This window comes from Caretta caretta, chromosome 1, assembly GCF_965140235.1.
Source record: "Caretta caretta isolate rCarCar2 chromosome 1, rCarCar1.hap1, whole genome shotgun sequence".
Taxonomy (NCBI): Eukaryota; Metazoa; Chordata; order Testudines; family Cheloniidae; genus Caretta; species Caretta caretta.
Window position 1 is genome coordinate 150,652,072 of NC_134206.1, and position 25,395 is coordinate 150,677,466.

General features: G+C 38.4%; 1 protein-coding gene across 1 annotated transcript in view; it reads right to left on the bottom strand.

The window, feature by feature from the left end:
• Positions 1 to 24,480, bottom strand: part of DMD (dystrophin) — a 2,122,534-nt gene extending 2,098,054 nt beyond the window's left edge. The window contains exon 1 of the mRNA XM_075132091.1: positions 24,186 to 24,480. Within this exon, the coding sequence (XP_074988192.1) occupies positions 24,186 to 24,267 (82 nt within the window). The 5' untranslated portion in view covers positions 24,268 to 24,480. The remainder of the gene's footprint in view (positions 1 to 24,185) is intronic.
• Positions 24,481 to 25,395: the final 915 nt, after the last annotated feature.

The following is a 25,395-nucleotide window of genomic DNA, read 5'->3' on the forward strand; positions in this document are numbered from 1 at the left end:
GGATGTTGCTTCTAGTATTTAGGGCTCAAATTTAGGCCTCAAACATAAGACAGTATTCTCTATATCCTCACTGTTTGGTGAAGAATTTCATTCAGTATCTCTCAAGTAGAAAGTTGCTTGCCTGTGACACATACCCCAGAACAAACTGTACTAACTGAATGGTGCAGTCAAGTATTTCATTCCGAAACATCCCAGGCGTCACTAACACAAAAACTTCTGGTTTTCCTCAGTTATTCCCCAATATCAACAGCAATGTTGCTATTTCTGTGTTTTGGTTTCATTGTTGCTGCCTAATCAACAGCTGTGTACAAAAGAACAAAGTCAAAACTCTTTTCAAGAAAAATCAAGGAGTTTCAAAAAGTAAGTTCCAAAAACCGCTACACTCTCATGTTTCACAGTCCACTTAAATTCTTGGCAAGCACTTCAGCTATAGTCTTTAAAAAGGCTGTTAACAGTGACTAAAAGAATATTGGGCAGCTGAAAGGCAGACACCATGAAAAGCAATATAGCTAACTAATTGTTCTTGATATACGACACTTCACTAAATATAATATAGGCTCTATTTCCAGGGCAATATTGTTTTAATAATGAAAACAGAGCTTTATTTATGCAAACCGATGAAAGTGCCACTGCACGAGCAGTCATCATCTACTTTTATCTTCACTAAGACAATGGATGTGTGTTCCCATTGTATGACATTAGCCACTATAAAATGCTACAGTGAAGTCTTACAATTCAAACATAATATGATTACAAAGTGCTTAACATGATAACGCATTAATAACATCATTACAGAAATAAGATTGTGGCGCGCTTTTAAAACTACTGAAGTTGCATACCTAGCATAATGATGAAAAAAGAATATTTCAAAACTATTACAACCAAATCCACCCAGAATACTCTGTGTCTCTGTTTGGGGAAAAACGGTTTATTTTTCAGGCCAAATCTCTGCCCCTGCACGGTCTATACTGACTGAGGAAAAAGCAGCAAAGAGGACAGAAATTTAATTTTGTTACACACCAGACTAAAGTAACACATAGACAGTGGTTTTGCTCTTGAACTAAAAATAATCTGTTTCACTGCAACAATTTGAATTTTTGGCCTTGACTTTGAAAAGTAGATGTAATGGGCAGTTTAGCTACATTTCTATGCCCAATAAGCGGCCTTATTTCATTCTCCTACACGAGTTTATGCTAGCAACACAACCACAGCAATTCAGTCCCTACATTTGGTAGGTGGGATACGTCCCCATAGACATCTCGTTCCCTAGGTCCATCTGTAAGGACTAGGTTTTTTTCAAAAAATACTTAAGAAAAATGAAAAAAGTGAAGCTGCAAAACTAACCTCTGGTGTCAACCACCAGCACGGGGCTCACACTCTTACAGCTTTGAGGCTTATTCAACATTAAGCAAAACCCAGGATGACAGTGTGTGTTAGATGGTACTACATAGGCAGTAGTTTACTCATAGAATGCCACCTATAGGTTTGTGTTTCCTTGTAAAAGGGTTGTAGCTGTGTGGTAATTCCACTAGAACAGTGGTCAAGTATTTGCACTACCCTGTAATTTTCCACTTTGTACCAGAATTATCCTTCTGTTCTTCTTCATCTTGTACCACAACAGCATGGTGCTTGTGCTATTTGCCAACCCACTTGGCCAGTCCTAGAACACAAAAATGGAGACTTTTCTTTCCTATCCCCTCAACAAGCCAAGACATAGGTGGGTAACAATCTAAAGAACTTGTAGCAGTTATTTGGCAGAGAGGTGCAGTGTTATGGTAACAGTTATCTGAATTCCAGCTAAAGTAACTGTTCATGGTGCTGCAGTAAGGGATGGATAATGTAATGACAACTCATTATTGTCATCACACTTCCCTCACGTTGATTCTAAGCCTTTAGTCTCCATCATCCTCCTCCTTCCCAGTCTGATTGTTAGTAGCCAGCTGGCAAATACAAAATTAAACACTCTTTTGTGCCACCTGTGAGCACCCTCGGTGATCTATGCTACTCATCATGTGCTAGTTACCTCACCAAGAGTGGATATCTAAGAAACCTTGTAGAAATACTCAGCAGAATCCATTAAAAAAAAAAAAGTGTTTTCTTTTCATTTCTCTCTAATCTCTTTCCCCCCACCTTCCTTCACACTCTGGTAAATGTGCTGAATGCTAATGAGTCAATACTTGCTGCAATCGAAAGCAAGGCAATTATTGTGGATATGAGATACTCAATGCTACATTTTGAAGGAAGCAAACATATTGTTGACCCAAGGTGAAGCGTGCACCAGATATTTTGAGTCCTCCGACACTGTACAAGGAAGTTGCATGCTGCCAGCAACATCATATACACTACTAACCAAAATGAAATATGAGATATTGAAGCATATCCTCATCGTCAGTATCACAGACTTGGGGTTTTACTGTATAATTACCTACTCATGGATGGGAAAATGTACTCCATAATGATAAAGTTAAGCAAAATCACACTCACAGCAGAAGAGTGATGTATGATTTTTTTAAGTGTTTATCTTACCTTCATTGGGTGTTTTAATTTATCAGACTATCAGATGAACATGAAAAGCGTACTGGTGGAGTTGGTAATATGACAGAATCAGGGAGCACAGAGTAACATGAATGCCAGGACAGGAATGCACAGCATAGGAAACGTGTTTTGGGAAACAAGGGAGTCTCATTAGTGGTGAGCCTGGGGATACAAGATGCATCACATAGGGAATAAATAGGGGACAGGATATTTCAACATGATTTTGCTGTGCATGGTACAGGCTGTCTCCCAGGTGTCACCAGCATCTCAGGGACGGAAAGGAATCTGATAAGAATTTACAGATTAGGACATGAATGGAGAAGACATCTCTGGAGTTTCACGTGTGGAAGAGAGATCTGCTAAGAAGAGAATACTTGAATAAGCAGGTTTACTAGAAGCAGTACACATGGGAAGAGAAGTTTGAGGGAGTGGCTTCCTACTGAAATTTATATTCTGATCTTGTGCAGTAGCCAATTTATTAAATTTTAAACTTTGCTCTTCACGAGAGATGCCCCATTACTTTGCGCGTGCGCACACTCTGCATGTACGAGTTGGTTCAAAAGAACTTAAAATCTCTTCTGGCAAAGCTTGTCAGGTTCACAATCCCATTAGCTCTGGAGAAAGGTATGCAAGTTCCTAGCTTGCAAGTTCTATTATCGGATATGTTTCCTGCTCTTGAGATAACCATCTTCCAATCTTGCTGTCATAACAGTAACGTATGAACTATATCCTTTGAATAGATATTTAATGAAGCTACTCCTTATAACAGAATAACTGTTTATATTTGCATTGCGTTCAATATTTAAACAACTAGTTATGAAAAACACTTATGAGAAATCTTTCTAGAACCTATTCATGCTTCCCTATCTTTTCCTTTTACATTTTTTCCATGACAGCTATTAAAACTTAAATGCTTATATTGTTAGGCTGGGCCATATATCTCCTATTTGTGAGGTCAACAGACAAAAATCATCAGTCAAATTCAGCCTGCAGTAAGCAGATGCAACTCCTGGGGATGTCTCTAGGCCAAATTAATTTGAAATTTAAATATTAAAGTAACATAAAGGAGGTGCAAGTGGCAAAGTTGTTCAACATGCACCAACTGGCATTCAGTGAGTGAAAAGAGAGCACCTCGTGCCCTTAGGGAATGGAAAGAAGTTAGAGGACCTAGCAGGAAAAAAATGCAGGAGGATGCAAGCTTAAACAGTCCCATCTCCCCTACACCCACTTGTACTTATGCCTACAACATCCCCAACACTCTTTAACTAGATTCAGCAACTCCCATTGTTGCCAAGAGCTAAATTTGGATCACTCTAGGCTACATTTGACTGAATTTGACCCAGAATTGTTTTCTGGTGACCAAGCAAACAGAAGATATATGCCCAAGCATAATAAGCATTTCAGTTTTAATAGCTCTCACTGGAGGGGGTGGGGGGGAAGAATCAATGTGTTATAGAAAGCGGTCTCTTAAATCTTTTTCATATCCAATGTAGAGAATGAGAATTAATTCCAGTAGTGTTTAGATGGAACATTCACCTGATCAGGTTTCAGAGTAGCAGCCGTATTAGTCTGTATCTGTAAAAAGGAAAAAGGAGTATTTGTGTCACTTGTGACTAACAAAATTTATTAGAGCATAAGCTTTCGTGAGCTACAGCTCACTTCATCGGATGCATACAGTGGAAAATATAGTGGGGAGATTTCATATACACAGAGAACATGAAACAATGGGTGTTACCATACAGACTGTAACGAGAGTGATCAGGCAAGGTGAGCTATTTACCAGCAGGAGAGTGGGGGGTTGGACTTTTTTATAGTGATAATCAAGGTGGGCCATTTCCAGCACTTGACAAGAACAGTAGGAAGGGAAATAAACAAGGGGAAATAGTTTTACTTTGTGTAATGACACATCCATTCCCAGTTAACTGTATCCAGTTTCCAAATTAATTCCGATTCAGCAGTCTCTCGGAGTCTGTTTTTGAAGTTTTTTGTTGAATAATTGCCACTTCTAGGTCTGTAATCGAGTGACCGAAGAGATTGAAGTGTTCTCCGACTGGTTTTTGAATGTTATAATTCTTGACATCTGATTTGTGTCCATTTATTCTTTTACGTGTAGACTGTCCAGTTTGGCCAATGTACAGGGCAGAGGGGCATTACTGGCACATGATGGCATATATCACATTGGTAGATGTGCAGGTGAACAAGCCTCTGATAGGGCCTAATCACATCAGCCGCACTATGATGGTGTCCCCTGAATAGATATGTGGGCACAGTTGGCAACGGGCTTTGTTGTAAGGATAGGTTCCTGGGTTAGTGTTTTTGTTGTGTGGGGTGTGGTTGCTGGTGAGTATTTGCTTCAGGTTGAGGGGCTGTCTGTAAGCAAGGACTGGCCTGTCTCCCAAGTTCTGTGAGAGTGATGGGTCGTCCTTCAGGATAGGTTGTAGATGCGTTGGAGAGGTTTTAGTTGGGGGCTGAAGGTGATGGCTAGTGGTGTTCTGTTATTTTCTTTATTGGGCCTGTCCTGTAGTAGGTAACTTCTGGGTACTCTTCTGGCTCTGTCAGTCTGGTTCTTCACTTCAGCAGGTGGGTACTGTTGTTGTAAGAATGCTTGATAGAGACAAACACCTACAAGATCTCTATCTGAGGGGTTGGAGTAAATGCAGTTGTATCGTAGAGCTTGGCTGTAGACGATGGATCGTGTGGTGTGGTCTGGATGAAAGCTGGAGGCATGTAGGTTAGTATAGCTATCAGTAGGTTTCTGGTACAGAGTGGGGTTTATGTGACCATCGCTTATTAGCACTGTAGTGTCCAGGAAGTGGATCTCTTGTGCGGACTGGTCCAGGTTGAGGTTGATGGTGGGATGGAAGTTGTTGAAATCATGGTGGAATTCCTCAAGGGCTTCTTTTCCATGGGTCCAGATGATGAAGATGTCATCAATATAGGGCAAGTAGAGTAGGGGCATTAGGGGATAAGCTGAGGAAGCGTTGTTCTAAGTCAGCCATAAAAATGTTGGCATACTGTGGGGCCATGCGGGTACCCATAGCAGTGCCGCTGATTTGAAGGTATACATTCTCCCCAAATGTGAATTAGTTATGGGTGAAGACAAAGTCACAAAGTTCAGCCACCTGGTTTGCCATGACATTATCAGGGATACTGTTCCTGATGGCTTGTAGTCCATCTTTGTGTGGAATGTTGGTGCAGAGGGCTTTTACATCCATAGTGGCTAGGATGGTGTTTTCAGGAAGATCACCGATGGATTGTAATTTCCTCAGGAAGTCAGTGGTGTCTCGAAGATAGCTGGGAGTGCTGGTAGCGTAGGGTATCTACATACCCCGACAATCCTGCTGTCAGGGTGCCAATGCCGGAGATGATGGGGCGTCCAGGATTTCCAGGTTTATGGAACTTGAGTAGCAGATAGAATACCCCTGGTCAGGTTTCTAGGGGTGTGTCTGTGTGGATTTGTTCTTGTGCTTTTTCAGGGAGTTTCTTGAACAGATGATGTCGTTTCTTTTGGTAACCCTCAGTGGGATCAGTGGGTAATGGCTTGTAGAAAGTGGTGTTGGAGAGCTGCCTAGCAGCCTCTTGTTCATATTCCAACCTATTCATGATGACGACAGCACCTCCTTTGTCAGCCTTTTTGATTATGATGTCAGAGTAGTTTCTGAAGTTGTGGATGGCATGGTGTTCTGCACAGCTGAGGTTATGGGGCAAGTGATGTTGCTTTTCCACAATTTCAGCCCATGCACGTTGGCGGAAGCACTCTATGTAGAAGTCCAGTCTGTTGTTTCGACCTTCACGAGGAGTCCACCCAGAATCCTTCTTTTTGTAGTCTTGGTAGGAAGGTCTCTGTGGGTTAGTATGGTGTTCAGAGGTGTGTTGGAAATATTCCTTAAGTCAGAGACGTCGAAAATAGGATTCTGGGTCACCACAGAACTGTATCATATTCGTGGGCATGGAAGGGCAGAAGGAAAGGCCCCGAGATAGCCCAGCAGAAGAATCTGTCCTAAGAGTATAGTTGGATATATTAACAATATTGCTGGGTGGGTTAAGGGAACCACTGTTGTGGCCCTTTGTCGTATGTACCATTTAGATAGTTTAGTGTCCTTTTTCTTTTGTAGAGAAGCAAAGTGTGTGTTGTAAATGGCTTGTCTAGTTTTTGTAAAGTCCAGCCACTAGGAAGCTTGTGTGGAAGGTTGGTTTTCTTATGAGAGTATCCAGTTTTGAGAGCTCATTCTTAATCTTTCCATTTGTTGTAGAGGATGTTGATCAGGTGGTTCCCCAGTTTCTTTGAGAATGTGTGGCACAAGCTGTCAGCATAGTCTATGTGGTATGTAGACGGAATCTAAATCACGTTCTTTTACACACTACCACAGACAAATGGGTTAATTCTGCATCCCTCATACACATGCAGACTGACTGACTTCAGTGGGACTTCAGAGGTAAGAGCGGAATTTAGCCCAGAGAACTTAGTTATATCCTTAACAGCATTATTTAGACAAAGGGAAAGTACTAAAGAACATTAAGATTGACATCTTCAGCAACCTTAGATGAACATTATCCCTTTCAGCTAAGCCAGCAGAGTTTGCTACTTCATCATAGCACAGACTGGTAAGCCTAACCCACTGGAAACCAAGTCCCATGTTCAATCAGAAGACATTCAAATGCTGCAATAGAAGAAGGTAAAAAGCTACATTACGGATCCACAACTGCATTCCTGGAGGCAGTCACACACACAAGGCTTTAGCAGACAGATATATAAAACAAAATCTGATTTACAGATACAGAAGGAGAATTCTGATTTTTAGCATTATAGCTACAGGCTGGAGAAACCTTATCACTAGATGTAACAAGATGACGCTTTCATTCTCATTCCACAAACCTTTAGAAGAAACTAAAACAGTAAACACAGATTTTATAAATCTTTACTCCTCCAATCAAATTACTGCCAAGTGTCCACTAAAAATAATATGTCACTTTAGTAAAGTTACATTCATGAAATCTCTCTTTATGATCTCATAAGACAACCAGTTACTCCACACAGCTCCAACTACAAGTGAGTTGCATCATTTAGCTCTAAAGTAATAAAACTAACTAAAATGTGCCATTGTCAGTGCAGGATTTTTTACTCTATAAGTTTATATTTTCATGTTTATACCATTGAAAAATTGTTACCAAATTGGTTTCTTCAAATAAGATTTGTTCTGTGAAACAGTCTGGTCTCTATTTTATATGCTATGCAGTTTCATTTGAATATTTGCTCAGCTCTGATTTTTTAAAAAAAAAACCAATGTATTTTTTAATTTTCTGGCAATTCTGGAAAAAACTCGGTGGGGGGGAGAATGGGAGAAATCAAATCACAAACTCCCTCCCCCTCCCCGAAAAAAAAATTGTTGAATGAAAAATTTAAAAAGGGTCAAAAATGTTCTATTTTTATAAAAATCAAAACTTTCGTTTTGATTTTGACCATTTTAAAAACTTTTTTTAAAAGTAAAATTAAAGGCAATTTTTAAACAAAAATGTCATTTTGCAACAGAAACTTGAAACATTTTATTTCAAAAATATCTAAACAAAATGTTTCAATTTTTAAGCATTTTGTAGTTCTGCTTTTTTTTTTTTTTTAATTTTTGACCAAAACAATTTGGTGAAATCGACACAAATTTGTGCAAAAAAATTTCAGCCAGCTCTAGTTTTTATTCCTCCCATTTAAAGTTTTTCTCTTACTTGTAGAGAAGAAAAATTGGACTTGTGTTTTAAACTAGGACTTGGTTTTGTATCATTAGCAGCTAATCTTACAGTCATTATGAAAGCAAGATACCCATTAGCCTTTTTCCCCGCATGAGAATTATGGGCTTGGGCCTATAATTTGGCATTTTAGCTGTCCAAAATAATATTTAGCTGTGTCTAAAAGATGAATTATACATTAAAACAAAATACTTCCTACTTAAAAAGAAAACAAACAAGTGGAAATGCCAACCAACCCCATTTCTGTGAACGTTCAACTCTTCTAAACTTACATGTCAACCACTAATTACTCATACAGCAATTTAAATAGTACTAGTGTCAATGTCTATTGCTGCACTTGACAGCACCAAATGTGTTTCTCTTTATATAGTTAAGAGTATTAATTTACAAAGAGTGCTCAAAGTTAGATGATAGTGTTCTTCAGAAGCTGTAACTTCATATTGATTTTTTTTTTTAAAAGGAACACTTAAAACTTACTATCTTCTATAATGCAGTTCAGTTAGACTATCCGGGATGTTGATTATAGTAGGCACATTCCCTGCTCTGCTTCCTCTAAACATTCTGACTGGTGCCTTTATATTCAAGGATTTTGTCATCTATTCTTCATGCCCTTATGAATGCATCCATGCTGTTAGATCAACTCAGATAAAGTCCTTTCAACTTCTCCATAAGTGATTGCTATCACTCCATATTTTTTGACACTTGGTTGCTATTATACTCATCTTTGAGAATTTGTACTTTGTTCTCACTCATTCTCCCTTATTCTATACTCTTTCCTAATAATATGTACAAAAAAAAAAAAAGCCTCACAAACCACCTTTTCTCCCCCAAGATGTCACCAGATTAAATATTCCGTCACATCTACTCACTGTATTACTAGTACATCTTCAGCCTTCTAAGCCAAGTCACGCAGAACTGCTCATACCATGGAGGGATTAGGTACTCTCACTTCAGCACAGAAATCTAGGTCACCTTACCTATGAAGTGCCTTGCTGTTGAAAGCTGTCTCTTTCAAAAAGCATCAAGCTTTTTACCTGTACTCATTCTGGCCATTGGAGCTCCAGTAAACTTTATGTGTAAGGCCTAGTTTGAGAATTTACACATCATGAGATTTTTTTAAAGTAATAAATGTTTGGGTTAATTAGCTTTTGGATTTCAGCCTTTAGAGTTCAAGTTTTGAAGCTTTTTTTCTGTAGCCATGAAGACTAGAAACTTTTTAAAAAAATTAAGACTGAAGTTTACTTTTAATCCCATGATTCCAGGACCTAGAGCTTTTTAAAAAAAAATTTTAAAAAAGAGCCACAAAATACTGACACACATAATAAGATTACAAGATTGGCAACACTTATCTAATATGGCCTTTACTGGGAGCGTGAGAGCAGAATGCAAGAATGTTCTGCGTGGCCAAAAGGTTTCTAACCAATCTTTTCCATAGCTAATACCTATGGTTATTTTGACATTGTTTCCTTTGGATTACTCATCAAAACTGTAGAAAAGAGAGTGGTGCAGTGGTTGAATACTGAACACATTACACAAAGCAATAACAAAAATAGTAAAGCACTGTACTATCTACTTCGATGTCTTCTCCTTCAGCCACTTCCTCCACAATAGGGAAGCTGTACAGCGAGATACCAGAATGAAGAGAATTCCTGGAGAAACTGCAATGCGGGATACAAAGTAGTGTTTGTCTTGGATTTCATACACTCTGCAGATTTCTACAGACTGTATGATTCAGATATACTATAAGAAGGGACTTGACATGAGGGTGCACCTGTCTCTCTTTGTCATCTTTGTCTTACTCTTACTTTGTCTTACCCTTCTCTACAGTAGTCTTTTTTCCAATATTAGCTGTTAAGAACAGTTATGTTTCAGAATGCACTCATGGAGAGCTCTATGCAGGTATGCAGCCATAGTACATACTTCAACATTTTAACCATTCGTCTATTTTATGGGTCCCCATCTTTAAACAATTCTTGGTCATAGTTTCAGTAATTGTTCTCTCATTTATACTTTGACATAGAATCACAGGATTTGAAGGGACCTCGAGAGATCATCTAGTCCAGTCCCCTGCACTCAAGGCAGGACTAAGTATTATCTAGACCATCCCTAGACATCTCTTCCTCTTTAATCCTGTACTGAAATCATAATGTTGACTTTTAACATCAGTTCATTTTTCTGTGGTAACACAAACCTAAAGACAGGACTGGGACATCACAGCAGAATCAAAGAGAAAGAGTAGCTTGGCTAAGAGGGAAAAAAGCTTTATTCTATATATGCCTAAACAACAGCAACAGAAACAAACAAATATTCCAGGAAAAATACATTGATTTTTTGTGTAAGTGTTCCCTTGTTTCAAGTTGGTTCCAATTTAAATGTGTATTCAAAATAAATTTTAAAAGCTAGAGGCTGAAGAAAGAAGATAGACAAACGGTCATTCCACTGTCATTACTGTTCTAATAGTTCTGCTGAACATAGTTTTTATTATACCAATTTTCAGTCTTTTGGTGTGACTGAGTACCGTGCAGAGTTAACCTCACGACATATTAGAAACTATATCCCAGAATTACCTCTGTTTAGTAAGGAAGCACAGTAGAGTTGTTACAGAAGGAAACTGATTATCAGAAGTTCTGGCTTTTATTCCTTGCTCCATTTAATAATTCACTGTATGACCTCAGCTTAGTCTGTGAACCTCTCTGTGCTATAGGTTCCCTATTTGTAAAATTGTGGGTACTAACAGTTATTTTACAGGAACGTTTTTAGAGTTGGTTAGTTTATATACATAAAATGCTTTAAAATTCGTTGACCCGTTCTACAGAATGCAAAGTCCTAGCTATCATTAATTTACATGTAAAATTCAATAACTATAGCCATCTTTTATAAGACATAACTTTCTCTCATGAAAATCTATACCTGAGTCTCTTAAGAAAAACCCTATTGGGCCCATCCCTTGAAGAAATTTAACCGCTTTTTATGGACTACCTAATTCAGAAACGGTGATAGTGGGTATAATGCAACTAACTTCACACGTGTAAAATGGATGTAATGCCATTGACTACTGAAATCCATAGAGCTGCAATCATTTTATACCACAACTGAATTTGGCTCCCTACCTCTAGGATCACATGAATGACAATTTGTAGAACATACTATGTGCTATGACTTGCTTAAAAAGAGTTTATGATCAGGGTTTGAATACCAGTGCTACAATTTAATCTAGCAGCCCTACAGATACTTCTTTTCTCAACTATCAGAACTCCATACAACTATCATACAACTTGGTATTCAAATGAAAATTATGCCAAATGCAAAACTCCTTGATATCAATAGGTGCTGAATCTGGTCTGAAAGAGCTCATATACGAATGATGTTTTAAAACATGTTGTTCACACCTTTGTCCCGTAGCAATTTCTATGAACTCAGGAGAGCCACTTTTAATTCCAGGAATAAATCTATTTTCTATACATAGCGCACACTGAGTGCCACACTTAGGTATTTTAGTGCAGGCAATCTCTTAAGCTTACCTATAAAGAAGATATTGGACCAGATTCCACTCTCAATTACATCCATGCCACCCATTGCTTTCAATGGAGTTCTGTTTTGTTCTTATCACTGTGATATGTATATATTTGGTGAACCAAGAGTTGTGTTGATTTACATATGAAGGCTATAAAGAGCTCAAAGGAATATTCCCACTCAAGGTCACATTGGTTCAGAGGGGCTTCACTCAGGCTCATAGGTCTGCACCGGTAAATCTTTTTGCAGGATCAAAGCATGTGTATCTCCAGTGTGCATTCTGAGATTTGATTAGATTTTAATAATTTAACATCTGAGAGAGTTTTGAGAAATATATCTCTATATTCACCAAATTGCTATTTTCTTTGGCACATGTTATCTCTATAAACTGCTGCCAATAACATTATTATTAATTTATATGGAAATATCTGATGTCACCTTAAAATGAAATTAGACTTTTTCCCAATTTTCCCCACACTGAATCAATAATGTAAGATATATGTTTACAACATACATTTTGGATTAAATGAACGAACTGTGCATTTTTCCCCATCACGGGTTTAGGTTTTACCATCTGAGAGACCTGAAACAATAAGTTAACAAGTTATAGATGTTGTTTCCTACTGCATGGCATGTTTATAGCACTGTTAAATGTTATCTAAAAATAACTTCTGAACAAATTTTAAACTAAATTGGTAAGTATAAATTATTGTGTAAAGCAAACGTACCATGGTCCTTTAAATGCCACGTACATTTAGGGTGCTATGTAACAGTTTAAGAAATTCAATTGGTTATTTTTAAATGTCTGCCATCTTGTGTGTTAGCAATGCTTTCAGCAAGGGGGGAAAAGAATAAATTTACATAAAACATTTCCTAAAATTCCAAACAGAAATTACATCACTAAATCCCTCTTATCTAGAAGATCTGTTCCTGTTAATAGACCTAAATTCCAGGAGGTTCCAATACTTCCTTAAGTTCTCTCTCTTTATAATACATTTGTACTCTTATGTGGATACTACTACCGTTTTCTAGGGTAACATATCTTGTTCAGAGTTTGAATTAAACAACATTCATTAGCTATTATGACAGAGTACTTAATCTTGTCATGTGACTGGGGCCAGGCTATAAACTAGGCTCTTAACAGCGTTCTTGTGTGTTACATCTTTACATGGTTCTAGGATCAACATTGTAGTTTTGAATGACAAGATAGCAGCTTCAATGTCACTTAGATCTAGTGCCACAACTTTACACAGCAAGAAGACATTATATATATATTATAGATATATATACATTATAGATTATTATATATATATATACACATTATAGATATCTCGCTTTACAACACTGGCAGGCCACTTCCTATGGAAAATATGAATAAAAATGCTAGTATAGGCTCAGCCTGATTGGCACATGGCTGACTGAAAGTGGTGAGTCTCAAGGAGAGACTGGAAGGAAGATAGCAAAGTTCCTTGGCACACTGGAGACAGAAGGCCTTTCCAAGAGTCGAGAGCAAGAAGTCACAACTGAGAAAGGAGCTTCAGAGAGACAGAGAGAGCAAGTCCCATTGGGGATCCAGTGGGAGTTCAAAACAAGGACTGTGTGTAGAATGTGGCCCTTTGTTTTCACTCAAGCAAGACTTCAGTTGAAGTCAACTAGAGTTTTTCCCCTGAGTAAGGAATGCAAGGTTAGGCCAAAAAATTCAGCACTGGTTTGCACCCTTGCAATCCCATTACCATTACTGAGGAAACCCTGTTGAAAATGAATGCACTTAAGAGCATTTGGCATTCTAAAGCACATACATTTCAATCCTTAACTTTGTGTCTCTATTGTTCACGAAAACATTACACTTGAGACTTATACAATAAAGGAAAAGATTACAAAAAGCCAAATTGAATTAGCTGAATTATCTGAAATTCTGCATAAAAGATTGCTGGTTTTGTTGGCAATAGACATGTCTGTTGTGATGTTAGAGAGACCTCAGAATTCTCTCCCCTTCAGCTGAGAGAACCTGTAGGGGTCACAGATGTGACACTTTATGGTGTACGTTTAGGCCACAAACCTCAGGGCAGAATTCACAGACTGACCTCTCTGGAAGATACATATGGACATGGTGATAATTCACAGTGTGTTCTGAGAATCAGTGAAAAGAAAAAGCCCCTTCAATATTACCAGCCCAATTGCATGATCAATCTTAACATCATCAGCTTATTTCCACTGATCTTAGAACATAACATATCTTGGCACAAATAAGCATCGAGTACATGTTATACGCATCTAGTTGTAACCAGTTTGATAAACTAAAATGTCAAAATAACAATGAACCATTGGAATTAAAGAAAATGAAAAGGGCAGACTACGTCATCTGACAAAAAGCTAATGTCACAAAGTCATGGAATCATGGATAAATAACAGTTCAGCATCAAATGATCATTTGTTAATGTAGTGCCTCGAGACAAGAGTCAGAGATTGTTTACTGGGAAAAAAAAGCTGTCTTTTGAATAAACTGTGTTAGAGTCCTTTGCTTTTGCAGTGGGTTTATCTGGTGTTAAAACCCATCCAACGTCTTTCATCCCTCCAGTAGCTACATTTTCAGATGTCCTTTATATTTTTTTCTCCCATCATTTTAGTTTGGGCAAAACGTGGATATTCAAAAAAAAAAAAAAAGTCAATTTTAAGTTTCTCTTTTTTCTTAATGATACCCTTACCACTTTCATCTCTCTTTCTCTGCAGAAGGGCTAAGCGTGCTAAGTTTGGGGAAAATGTTGTCTTTTGAGAGTAGCAGGATCCACAGCAGACGCATGATTCTCCATGTTGACTCAGTTAGAGGCACACAAAGAGGCATACATAAGACAAGTTAAAAATGAAACTTTGTATAGATCTTTAAAATACAATGAAACTTCCAAATAAGAAATACAAGATTAGCTACCTCCTGTACTAGCTGCCTAATAAACATGGCTATATTTAAAAAAAGTGATGTTCCACCCATCCCTCCAGCATATAAGCAAATGTGCACTTCAGCAGCACTGCCAAACCTTTATGTAGATAATACTGTTTATAGTAGCTGACTGCACGCTGCAGCGTAATTCAATCGCACCATGCTCTTGATATCAATCATTTAGGTTAATAAGGACAGCCGAACACTGACCTTGGAATTCAATACAAGATTTTCATCAGATAACAAAAACAGGGTGGGGCTCATCAGGCAATGATACAACAGCAGATCATAAAACACTAGCATCAATAAGAGAGAGTATTGCTCATGCAGAGAAACTTTTGGTGCAAAATGGTCAATTCAAAGTTGGGGTTTTCTTTATAAGGGCTACAGATCATGTTTTGCAGTCTGAAAAGACACAGATGTATTTATTATAGTGTTGAAGTTGGGTAGTTTAATAGAATTTGAGCTGTGCTTCCTCCTGAGCTTGGGCACACAGAGGTAAGAACATTTCTAGGTGATACACAATGGGAGACTTGTTTGAAGCAGGGCACAATTTTTTTTTCTTACGCCTCCATCCTGCAAGTTGCTCTGCGTGGTGAAGCCTAGTGGAAAATATGAGCCAAAGCAGACCCTTTAATGAGATGGATGTGTATTTTGCGGTGGGGGAATCGGGGCTTTTCATGCTGCAAGGTGTAGGCCCTTTCTCCAAAGTGAAAGGGGAAAGGAGAAAATTGCCTTTTGCCCTTGGCAAAAAGGAATTGTTGGAAGTTTTGTATAACATTTTAAGCATCCACAAAAATCTGTTGTGGTTTGTTGATTTTTGCATGGGGCTCACCCATGAGAAGCAGCTTTCAGCACCAGAGACTTTAGAGAGGCAAGATTCCAGGAGGGTGCCATTATGCTGCCTCTTTGTAACTATAGCTGGGTGAAACTATTTCCCCTGCTAGTGAAATCAACCTACTTGAGGGTGGCTTCTAAATAAAAAGAAAAGGAGTACTTGTGGCACCTTAGAGACTAACCAATTTATTTGAGCATAAGCTTTCGTGAGCTACAGCTCACTTCATCGGATGGACATATTATAATTTTAGTGCTTTTAGTGCTGTATAATCTTGATGTTGAAGAACATATAAAATTACTTTTATATTGACTTATTTTGAAAATACTCTAGCATTATAAACTTTACCAGAAATTAGGAAAATTGAGCCAGTGTATCACCCTTGTCTAAAAGATAACACTGGCTAAATGGCATTTGGCCATTCTTCATAGTTCAAAGTACAATATAATACAAAGGTGGGGATAAGCACCTTTATCAAAAGGCTAGTTTGTGTTACTACCACTGTTCCCTCTAAGCTGTGCGCATGTGCACGTGCACACGGACCCTAAACCCCGTGCATACGGCAAAACACCGCAAGCACAACAATTTGCACAAAAGAAAATTTTGTGCACACGGCCTGTCAAAACTTAGAGAGAACATTGGTTACTACCATACATATGGAGCCTTGCTGATTTTCTTCCCATATCTGATGTGGCAGTATGGCCCAAGCTATTAATAATGTTAAAAAAAAAAACCAAACCAACACCCTCTCACCACAGGAGGTGCTGGCTTAACAACTGTTAGCATTTATTGTGAGTTTGCTTTCCTGATAGGTGACCAATGACAGTCCATTTAACAGGTAAGCCAGCTTCAATAAATGATCTACCTTTAGTGAAAGAAATAAAAAAAAAGGAAAAAATTAGCAATACAATTTAACACAAATTCCTAGCGAGTAATTTCTTGAAAATGAATATGTTACCTTTAATGTCTAAAAAATTTGCTCATTAGTTACAAAGTTTGGGAAGGTTTCAGAGTAGCAGCCGTGTTAGTCTGTATCCACAAAATTTGGGAACTTATTCACAATATTAGCCAGGCGCTGGTATACCCTAATCCTATTACAAGAATGAAATATATATGCTGCTAACTAAACATTATGTAAGATGCTGATTGTTTACAGATGTTATATTTTCTGTAGATCTAATTGAAGAAAGGCTGTGATAGCATTTCTTTTGATTTATGTTTGGAACGCCACAATCTTTTAAAGCACAAAAATATTGTTGTAAAGGCCATGTTCCCATGAACTGTCTAATATTGTGAGAGTGAGTTGCATGATGTTAAATGTAATATCTCAGCCAAACTAATGTTTAGCTGACCTACCCTTTCCTGAAAAGAAATGGACTATTTCAATGTCCTGTAACAGAAATTAAATTAGAGCTTCATTCTGAGGTCTTTCAACAGCATTCTGAAGGCAATATGAATAGATTTTTTTTTAAAAAAAACTCCTTCTCTCAGGTTATACAGATGATGTGGGCAGGATACTAACGGGAGCCGTGAGAGCTTGGCACTTCTGAAAAAGTCAGGGCATATGCTTTCAATGCACAATACATATGCTGATCAAACCAAAAGTCTGCTATACTAGCCTAAATGTAAAATTTCCCAGTTACAGTGCTGTGTCTTGCAGAGCAAAGGTTAAAAGATTGTATCCCTGTACAGAACACTCTCTCTTTGATGCAAGTACATGATTCCTCTTGAAGTCAATGGTCTGGATATCACTGATGAAGTTCTAATACACAGTATTTACTGTACACCTACAATATATTAATAAAATCTTTACACTCTGATTTTAAGCGGTACTGAAAATTCTAGCAACTCAACTGTGTCCAAAAAAAAAATACATGTAACAATCACAAATTTGTTCTGGCTTTTAGGCCAGAGGGGCCATATCTCCGGCATATATGTGAGAAAACAGATGGACAGGAACACCAGGGTGTTACTGCTGTGACCTTTCCTGGCCATAACCAACAGCTATATACTTCAAGTGTCACAGGTCTCCTGTGGCTGGATGTTTGAAGGTGTGTGGGCAGGGAACGTGGTCAGTGCAGTTTAGCCGTTTTGTTAAATATTTTCCTTCTATTCAACTCAGAGTTAGCTAATTATTGTGAATTCTGAATGTATTCATCCAAAAAAGTTTAAGTGAGGTCCATTGCCCCGGCCTCCATATTTCTGTCAGGTTCTGTAGCTTGGTGTCACTAAACCACTTTGGACAAGATCCACACTTCTCCCACACAAAGAGCGTTTAGAAATAGAGACTTCAATATAATATTTCTTCCCTTGCAAAACCCTAATCCTGATTCATCAGAGCCAAAACCCCACCTTTAGCAGTCATGAAAGTTATGTCTTTTATTTTTGACTACGATCCAACTTTCAGCCAGTGTAGCAATTCCAAATGAGCACACTGTAAAACCTCAAATAGATTAGATACCACCCTAACCTCACACATAGCAGATCTGCACAGAATGCCATTTTAACATTCTTGGACAGCCATCTGGTTCACATACTCTAGCATGATGAACATTCTGTACTGGTCTTCTTGCATGCCTGCACTTATGGCTTTTATTACAATGGAATTGTGCCCAGGCACAAGGTGGTATGGTGGTTTCAGAAGACCAGCCAACAGTACAGTATGAAGACTAGCATACAGAATGCAGAAAGATACACCTAATCTGCAAAACCTCCCATGCCAAATCAGGGACACGTTTCATTACACGGAGTCACATTTGTTGACTTTGTTAGTATTTACACAGTTGGCATACACATTCATCTGGCACCTGTTTTCTTAATATGCCTGATCACTCAATGCTTCAGGCAGAGGGTGATTGGAGGGCTGCTCTTTGCTACTGCCCTGAATAACTGGTGGGTTTACGGTTTCTCCCTCAATAGCATTTGGCATGCTCGGAGATTCATTGTTGATGCCCAAGAAGGCTACATATATTTTAAGATGCAATTGGGATACCAAGTATTATTTTAATTTGCTTCTGAATTTTCTTCCAGGCTATTTACTTCTCTAACATTGCTCAGTGTTAATTCCTGTCCAAGAATTTCCTTAAGAGCAGAACTCTCATTCCTCCATGAAAGCTCAAGTGAAGTGGCTTTGCATAGTGAATACCTAAGTAGATTTGGGTGGGACAGAACCCTTGCTCCCAGCCCAGAGGCAAACCATACCTCCCTTTCAAGTCAAGCCTCAGTGGTGCAATAGTGGCTCACGCTCTTTCACCAAGCCAATGGAACTGCATAGTTTATTGACAGAAGTTAAGAACAAATCAATCTTCAAAGACTCCCCATTCTTTCTATAGCCTACATTCAAATATGGTGTAGCCTAGGATTTAGTTCTTTTTGCTGATGATGATGAGGACTGCAATTACTTTCTCTGCTACAGAAAAAATAGAATCATTTCAATAACTATAATGAAAATTTGAACAGCAATGGAGTGCAGGTTATTTTACAGCACAGAAATTGTTTACCACTTTAATTATGTTTACCACTTTTTTAAATGATTTCTCTAAATGAACCATTCTAACAATGGACCTAAATATGTGCTAGAAACCATGATGATGATACCTTGTATGTAATATGCCTAGTAAAGAAATCACAGTCCTATGAAAACTACATCTAGTTTCAGAGATGTTAAAGCACAAATGCTGGTTTTATTAAGCAGCATAATTTCCACATACAGGAGACTGTTCTCCATGTATTCAACAAATGTGACATTAGGTACACTTAAATTCAAAACATAGCTATGCTTAACAAGGCAATACTAATCAAATCGTTTTGCATAAAGTTCTTTCAGACGTTACCAACCATATTCCAAATATTCATTAAGTGCTAACACTTCCTTATTAATGCTGTTTTGACCAACAGACATCCTTATGGTGAAATTTACAAATTAGAAGGATTAGCTTTATAGCTGTCTGGATCAACAAATCTATACATCAGTCCAGATGTATCAGGTCTATAGTTGTGATGGATTGATTAATGGAAATCTAGCCTAAGAATTGACAAAGAATTATAAAAGTTCTAGTAATTTGAAGGTTGGGAGTCAAAGAGTGCCTATAGCAATGCACAGATGGGCTGTACCCAGCCACTGGCAGATACATAGCAAATATACTTTCTTATCGTAACTTCAATCAGGCAAGGCTGTGAGATGACTTGTGAAACCCATACAGTGCACAAGAGTTAAACCAGGGAACTGTATAGAAAATAGATCCATGCTAATAAGAAGAGATGAGCCAAAACTCCACATAGATTCATGGCGTTTAAGACCAGAAGAGAACATTAGATCGTCTAATGTGACCTCCTGTATATCACAGGCCATTACCTTTCATACAGTTACCCCTGTATTGAGCCCCAAAACTTATGTTTGACTAAAACATATCTTCCAGAAAGGCATCCAGTCTTGATTTGATGACATCAAGAGATGGAGAATCCACCACTTCACTCAGCAGTTTGTCCCATAGTTAATCACAAATGGTTAAAAAAAAAAAAGTCTGTTTTCTCATTTGAATTTGGCTGGCTTCTCTTTCCAGCCACTGGTTCTTGCTATGTCGGCCTCCACTAGATCAAAGCGCCCTTTAGTGCCCAGTAATTTCACCTGTTAAGGGACTTGCACAATATAATCAAGTCACCTCACTCTTTTTTTTTTTTTTTTTTTAAATAAGCTAAGTAGACAGAGCTCTCACTGTAAGGCATTTCCTCCAGTCTTTGCATCATTTTTTACGATTTTTTTTTTGCAACCTCTCCAATTTTTCAATATGCCTTTTAAAATGTGGACACCTGAATTGGATGTAGTATTCCAGTAACAGTCTCCCCAATACCATATGCAGAGGTAAAATCACCTCACTACTCCTACTCATCTGTTCATACATGCAAGAATCACATTAGCCCCTTTTGCCACAGAACCACACTCAAAGCTCATATTGAGTTGCTTGTTCACAATGATTCCTAAATTATTTTCAGAGTCACAGCTTTCCAGGATACAATCCTCCATTCTATAGATAAGGCCTGCATTTCTTGTTCCTAGATGTATAACTTTGCATTTCCTTGTATTAAAAACACATTTTGTTCAAATGGGACCAATTTATCCAAGCAGTCAAGAATATTCCCTAAGACTTTCTGCCCTCCTCAGTATTTACCATTCTGCCAATTTTAGGTCATCCACATATTTTAAGCAGCAGTGATTTATATTTACTTCCAGATCATTGATGAAAATGTTGAATAGCATCAGGCCTAGAAACACCCCCATTCAATGCTGATTTCCAACCAATCACTACTTTTTGAATTCTGATTGTTAGCCAGTTCTTCATCCATTTAACATGTGCTTTATTGACATTGTACAATGCTAATTTTTTTAATCAGAATGTACTAAGTCAAATGCCTTACCAAAGTCTATGTATATTATATTTACACAGTTATCTCAAAGAGTCAAACAGACCTAATTTCATAAGACCCACCTTCCATAATACCATGCTGATTGGCATTAATTATATATTTTTAATTCTTTATCAGTTGAATCCCATACCAGCTTTTCTCCAGTATTATGCCCAGGAATGAGGTCAGGCTAACCCACATATATTTATCATCCTGCTTGCCCTTTTGAATACTGGCACAACATTAGCAGTCTTCTGGAATTTTCCTGTGGTTGCAATATTTATTAAACAGTAATTTTGGTGGGCTAGAAGTCTCTGAGTCAACTCTATTCGGACTCTTGGGTGGAAGTTACATGGGCCTGCTGATTTAAAAATATTTACCTCTGGTAGATGCTGTGTGAACAGATTTTTCAGTTCACTTGCCAAACCAAAAAAAAAATGTTTTGGGCCAAACCAAAATGAGAGTTTTTCCGTAAATTAAGAAATTAATTTAAAAATTCCTTTCAGTCAAATGAAATGTGTTGTTTGCATTTTAACTTTTTTAAAATAAACCAAGTAAAATTTGAGATGAAAGCTGTTTCAAATTTAAAAAATTTGGTTATGTTTTTAACTGAAACAAGTTGGTGAATTTGACACAAATTCATGCAATGTTTCAGTCAGACAATTTGAATCTGTGTTTTTTTGGCAAAAGAGACCAAAAAAAAAAAAAAACCAATAGTTTTGGCCTAAAAAGCAGCACCAAACTCCAAACATAATTTTAAGCTTCCAGGGTTGGGGTGGGGTTTTTTGCTTGTTTGTTTATATGTGTGATCAGATTTTCTTATGAGAGTGAGATGCTCAACTCCCTTTGAAAGTCAGAGGAGTTAGACATCTGTGATGAAAGCTATTAAAAAAAAAAAAAAGATAGCATTCAGATTCCTCCTGATTACTATTTAAAACTGTGTGGTCCACAAAACCCTCAAACAATGGTAGAATTATTAAAGATACAATGCAGTTTATAATCTAAAAACCTGCTTTTTGAAATCCATGACTTCTGTAAACATCCAAATTATTTTGATAACACTCAGACACAAGAGCAAAGTGGAAAGATGTATTTTAAACCCTATCTATTTTGATTTTTTTTTTTTTTTTTTTTTTTGCTCAGATTAACATGCTTAACATTTCTGTTGTCACCTAAATTGGTTTTGAGACAGGCTTTCAAGGAAAATAGCGAGGGGACGAGACAACAAGGGAGTGTATATATGAATACATTTCGTCATTTTGTGTTACTCAACTTATAATTAACTATACAGAGGAAACAACGGAGAAAGAAATAATAAACAATAACAATAATAAAGCCCTCCAGTACTTTACTAAGCAATAAGATATGTTGTTAAGTGATCAATTGAAGTTAGTAACAGTAACTTTCCTAAAGCAATCTCTGGAGAATCACAACCTCCCACACACAGAAAAAATATTTCATGTAAGTTTTCAAGCTTTTTGTTTCCAATTAATATCCACTCCCATGCATAAAAACATGCTAACAGCTTATCCTTTTAAAGTTAAGGGTTGTTGTTGTTTCTGTGGTAATTATCTTCCATTCTATATCTACCAAAAATATAAGTTGTCTAAATTTAGAATTGGGTTGATTCACTGTTGCAGCTGTAGGTTGCAGTGCCACTAACTTGACTAGAAATCAAAGTGGAAGGAGTTTGCTGGATAACTTTTCTTTCCAGGTAACTTTTCTTTCCTGCAATGATGCAACTCCTCAACAAAGAAACTTTGTTATCAGAGCCACAAATAGTTCTGGAAAAATTTGGGTGTGGAAGGATCTCTGCAGCAACATCCACCTAAATGCACTGCTTCTTCTCAAGGACGCCTACTTTCTGGAATCTCGCACAGGAACGTCAAAGGACCAAGTAGACCCTTTCATCTGTAGGTTTAAGAAGACCACTATGCAGTGGACGCAGTTTTAAGAAACACGCTTTAAGGAGCATAGATTCCAAGCAAATATTTTGTACTACTACAATTTCAAAGAAGAATTGCACTTATAATATTGCAAGTCTCTCTGTACCCTGGGATAATGAAAACCATGCATCCATGGGGGTGGGGGCGGGGAGTTTATTCTACATTCTGCCAACCCAGAACTTTGTCACCTAAATTACTTATCAATAGGCCAGAAGCTTCCCAAAAAAATCACCTGGAAGCAGATTTTTTTACTGAGGCAGCTGTGCTACAAATTAGACCAGAAAAAACAAAAACAAAAAAAAGAGAACTTCTCACTCTCTTAGGGATCCTTATCCTCTCGCCTTTTTACTTTGCCAGGCTAGCTTATATTTTTTCCAAAGATAAAATAATTAAGTACTCCTCTATTTCTGTGTCTATTTACATTGTAAATGTGTAAATTCTGAATGGTCTATAAATACCTTCACTGCCCAAGATTTGGTTCCTTTCCAAGACTAAACAGAGGGAGTCCAAGCCCCTGAAACTTTAGCATATGGGGAAGCATTACAGCTGCTTCCATTTACAGCTTTAATAGCTGCCCTATTACACAAATGGCACCACAACCTTGTGTGATTGCCTGAGTCCAAACCTTTTATATTCTATAAGAAGGAAGAGTACTAAGAACTTCACTCAAACCACTTATTCCAAATGCACACTTTTTCTAAACTTGGTGGAAAAGTCCCTCTACACTTCATTAACCAACCTAAAGTTTTTGGTGTGTTTTTTTTTTTTAATTATTCCTATAGCTTTAAAATTCCAGTGTCCCTCTCCACTAACTGCATTAATGTTGCAATAAGTAAATACAATAATCAGCCTGCCCATACATTTTCTATCTTGTCAGTATAGCTTCTTTCTGAAAATACAACCTGCTCAACATATATTAACACTCAGTTCTTGACAGGGTAATAAGGGTCTGGTCAAATTAAAGAAGCACCCATTTCATTTATCTACGATACAACTATTTTCACAGGTGGGGTAATTGCGATCACTTTGTCTTGTGTCTGAACTTAGCATTTCCACAGGGTACTCTATGTAGCCATGTACACATACATTCAGCGTTTTGTTTTGTTTTGGTTTTTATCCAGACCTTCTTCCTGCAACAGAGAAACTTCTCCACACACATCACCAACTTCAGTGGAATTCGTGACCTCCATGGAAGAAAACAAGACAATGGCCCACGCTCAAGCGCTTTGCATTTAACACACCCACACGCCCCATCAGTAAGTAAACAAGCGGTTCCTACCAGATCTGCTCCTGATGATATCACCGAACTCGTCCGCCGCAGACTCTTCGCTGGGGTTCTCGGGACGTCCTGCTTCAGCCATAGCAAACAAACCCTCAGCCACACACAGAGCCTCTCTCAGATCTGACTCCGCACCCGGAGGCGCCTTTTAAGCCAGAAGAAACACAACGTTTAAAAGGAGGGGTGGGTGTTTTGTGGTTCTGGAAGAGGGGCAGGGAGTCAGCCTGGCTCCCCCAGCCACAGCGAGGAGCAAAGGAAAGGGGAACAGCCAGATAATAAACCAAGGCAAAGATCACACTGGAGGAGAGCTGTCAAACTCTGCTCCCCGGACAGCAGAAAACAGGTGCCGAGCCATGCGCGTCTGCCTTAAAATAGAGCCAGCGGCTCCAGCAAGGTGAAAGAGGAGGAGGTATGATACTCGATAAATCAGCAGCCAACTTGGGAGACTCCAGAGACTCCCTTTCCGCCCCGAGCGCGATCAATGCAAACAGCAGCAATTAGAGAGCAAATTGCTAAAAGAAGCAAACAGGAGCATGAATGATTTAGCAGCCCCCACTTAAAAGCGTTCAGTTTAATGCAGAGAGGGATTAAAAAAGCACGCACCCTTCTCCCCCCCCCCCCCCCGGGTAACCCGTTTAGCTCCATCAGAACAAACTCCTCATGCAAACAGCCTGGCTCTATACCTGAAGCTATGATCAGTGAAGGCAGGGGAAACTATTATACTGCCTTAATCTATGCAAGGTAGATACATCTCTCTTCTCCAGCTCACCCTTCACAGGCAAACTTGGCTAATGGTCCCAGGATGTATCAGGGTTTTTATTCTTATTTGTTTGGGGGCAAAAAATGCAGCAGTGGGAGAGCGAGCAGCCTCCTTACAACCTTTAGTCCCGTGGTTAGGACACACCCCTGGAATGTGTGAAATCCAGATTCAAGTGTCCCCCTCCCCCTGATGTGCAGAAGGGCTTTAAAGTTAGGTTGCTCGCCTCTCAGGTGACTGAGCTAACCACTGGATGTCTGGATAGTCTCTAGTGGGTGGGTCTCAATCTCTCCTGTGGGAGCTGTTCCACTGTGTATCAATAATTAAATATCCATTATTCCAGAGAGGGAGAGAGAGATGCCATAGGCCAGTAACTTGGGCACTCACCCCTATTCCCAGACCACTTGGCATGTGCTTGCTAAGGGCACAGTCCTGAGGGGTTTTAATACCTCT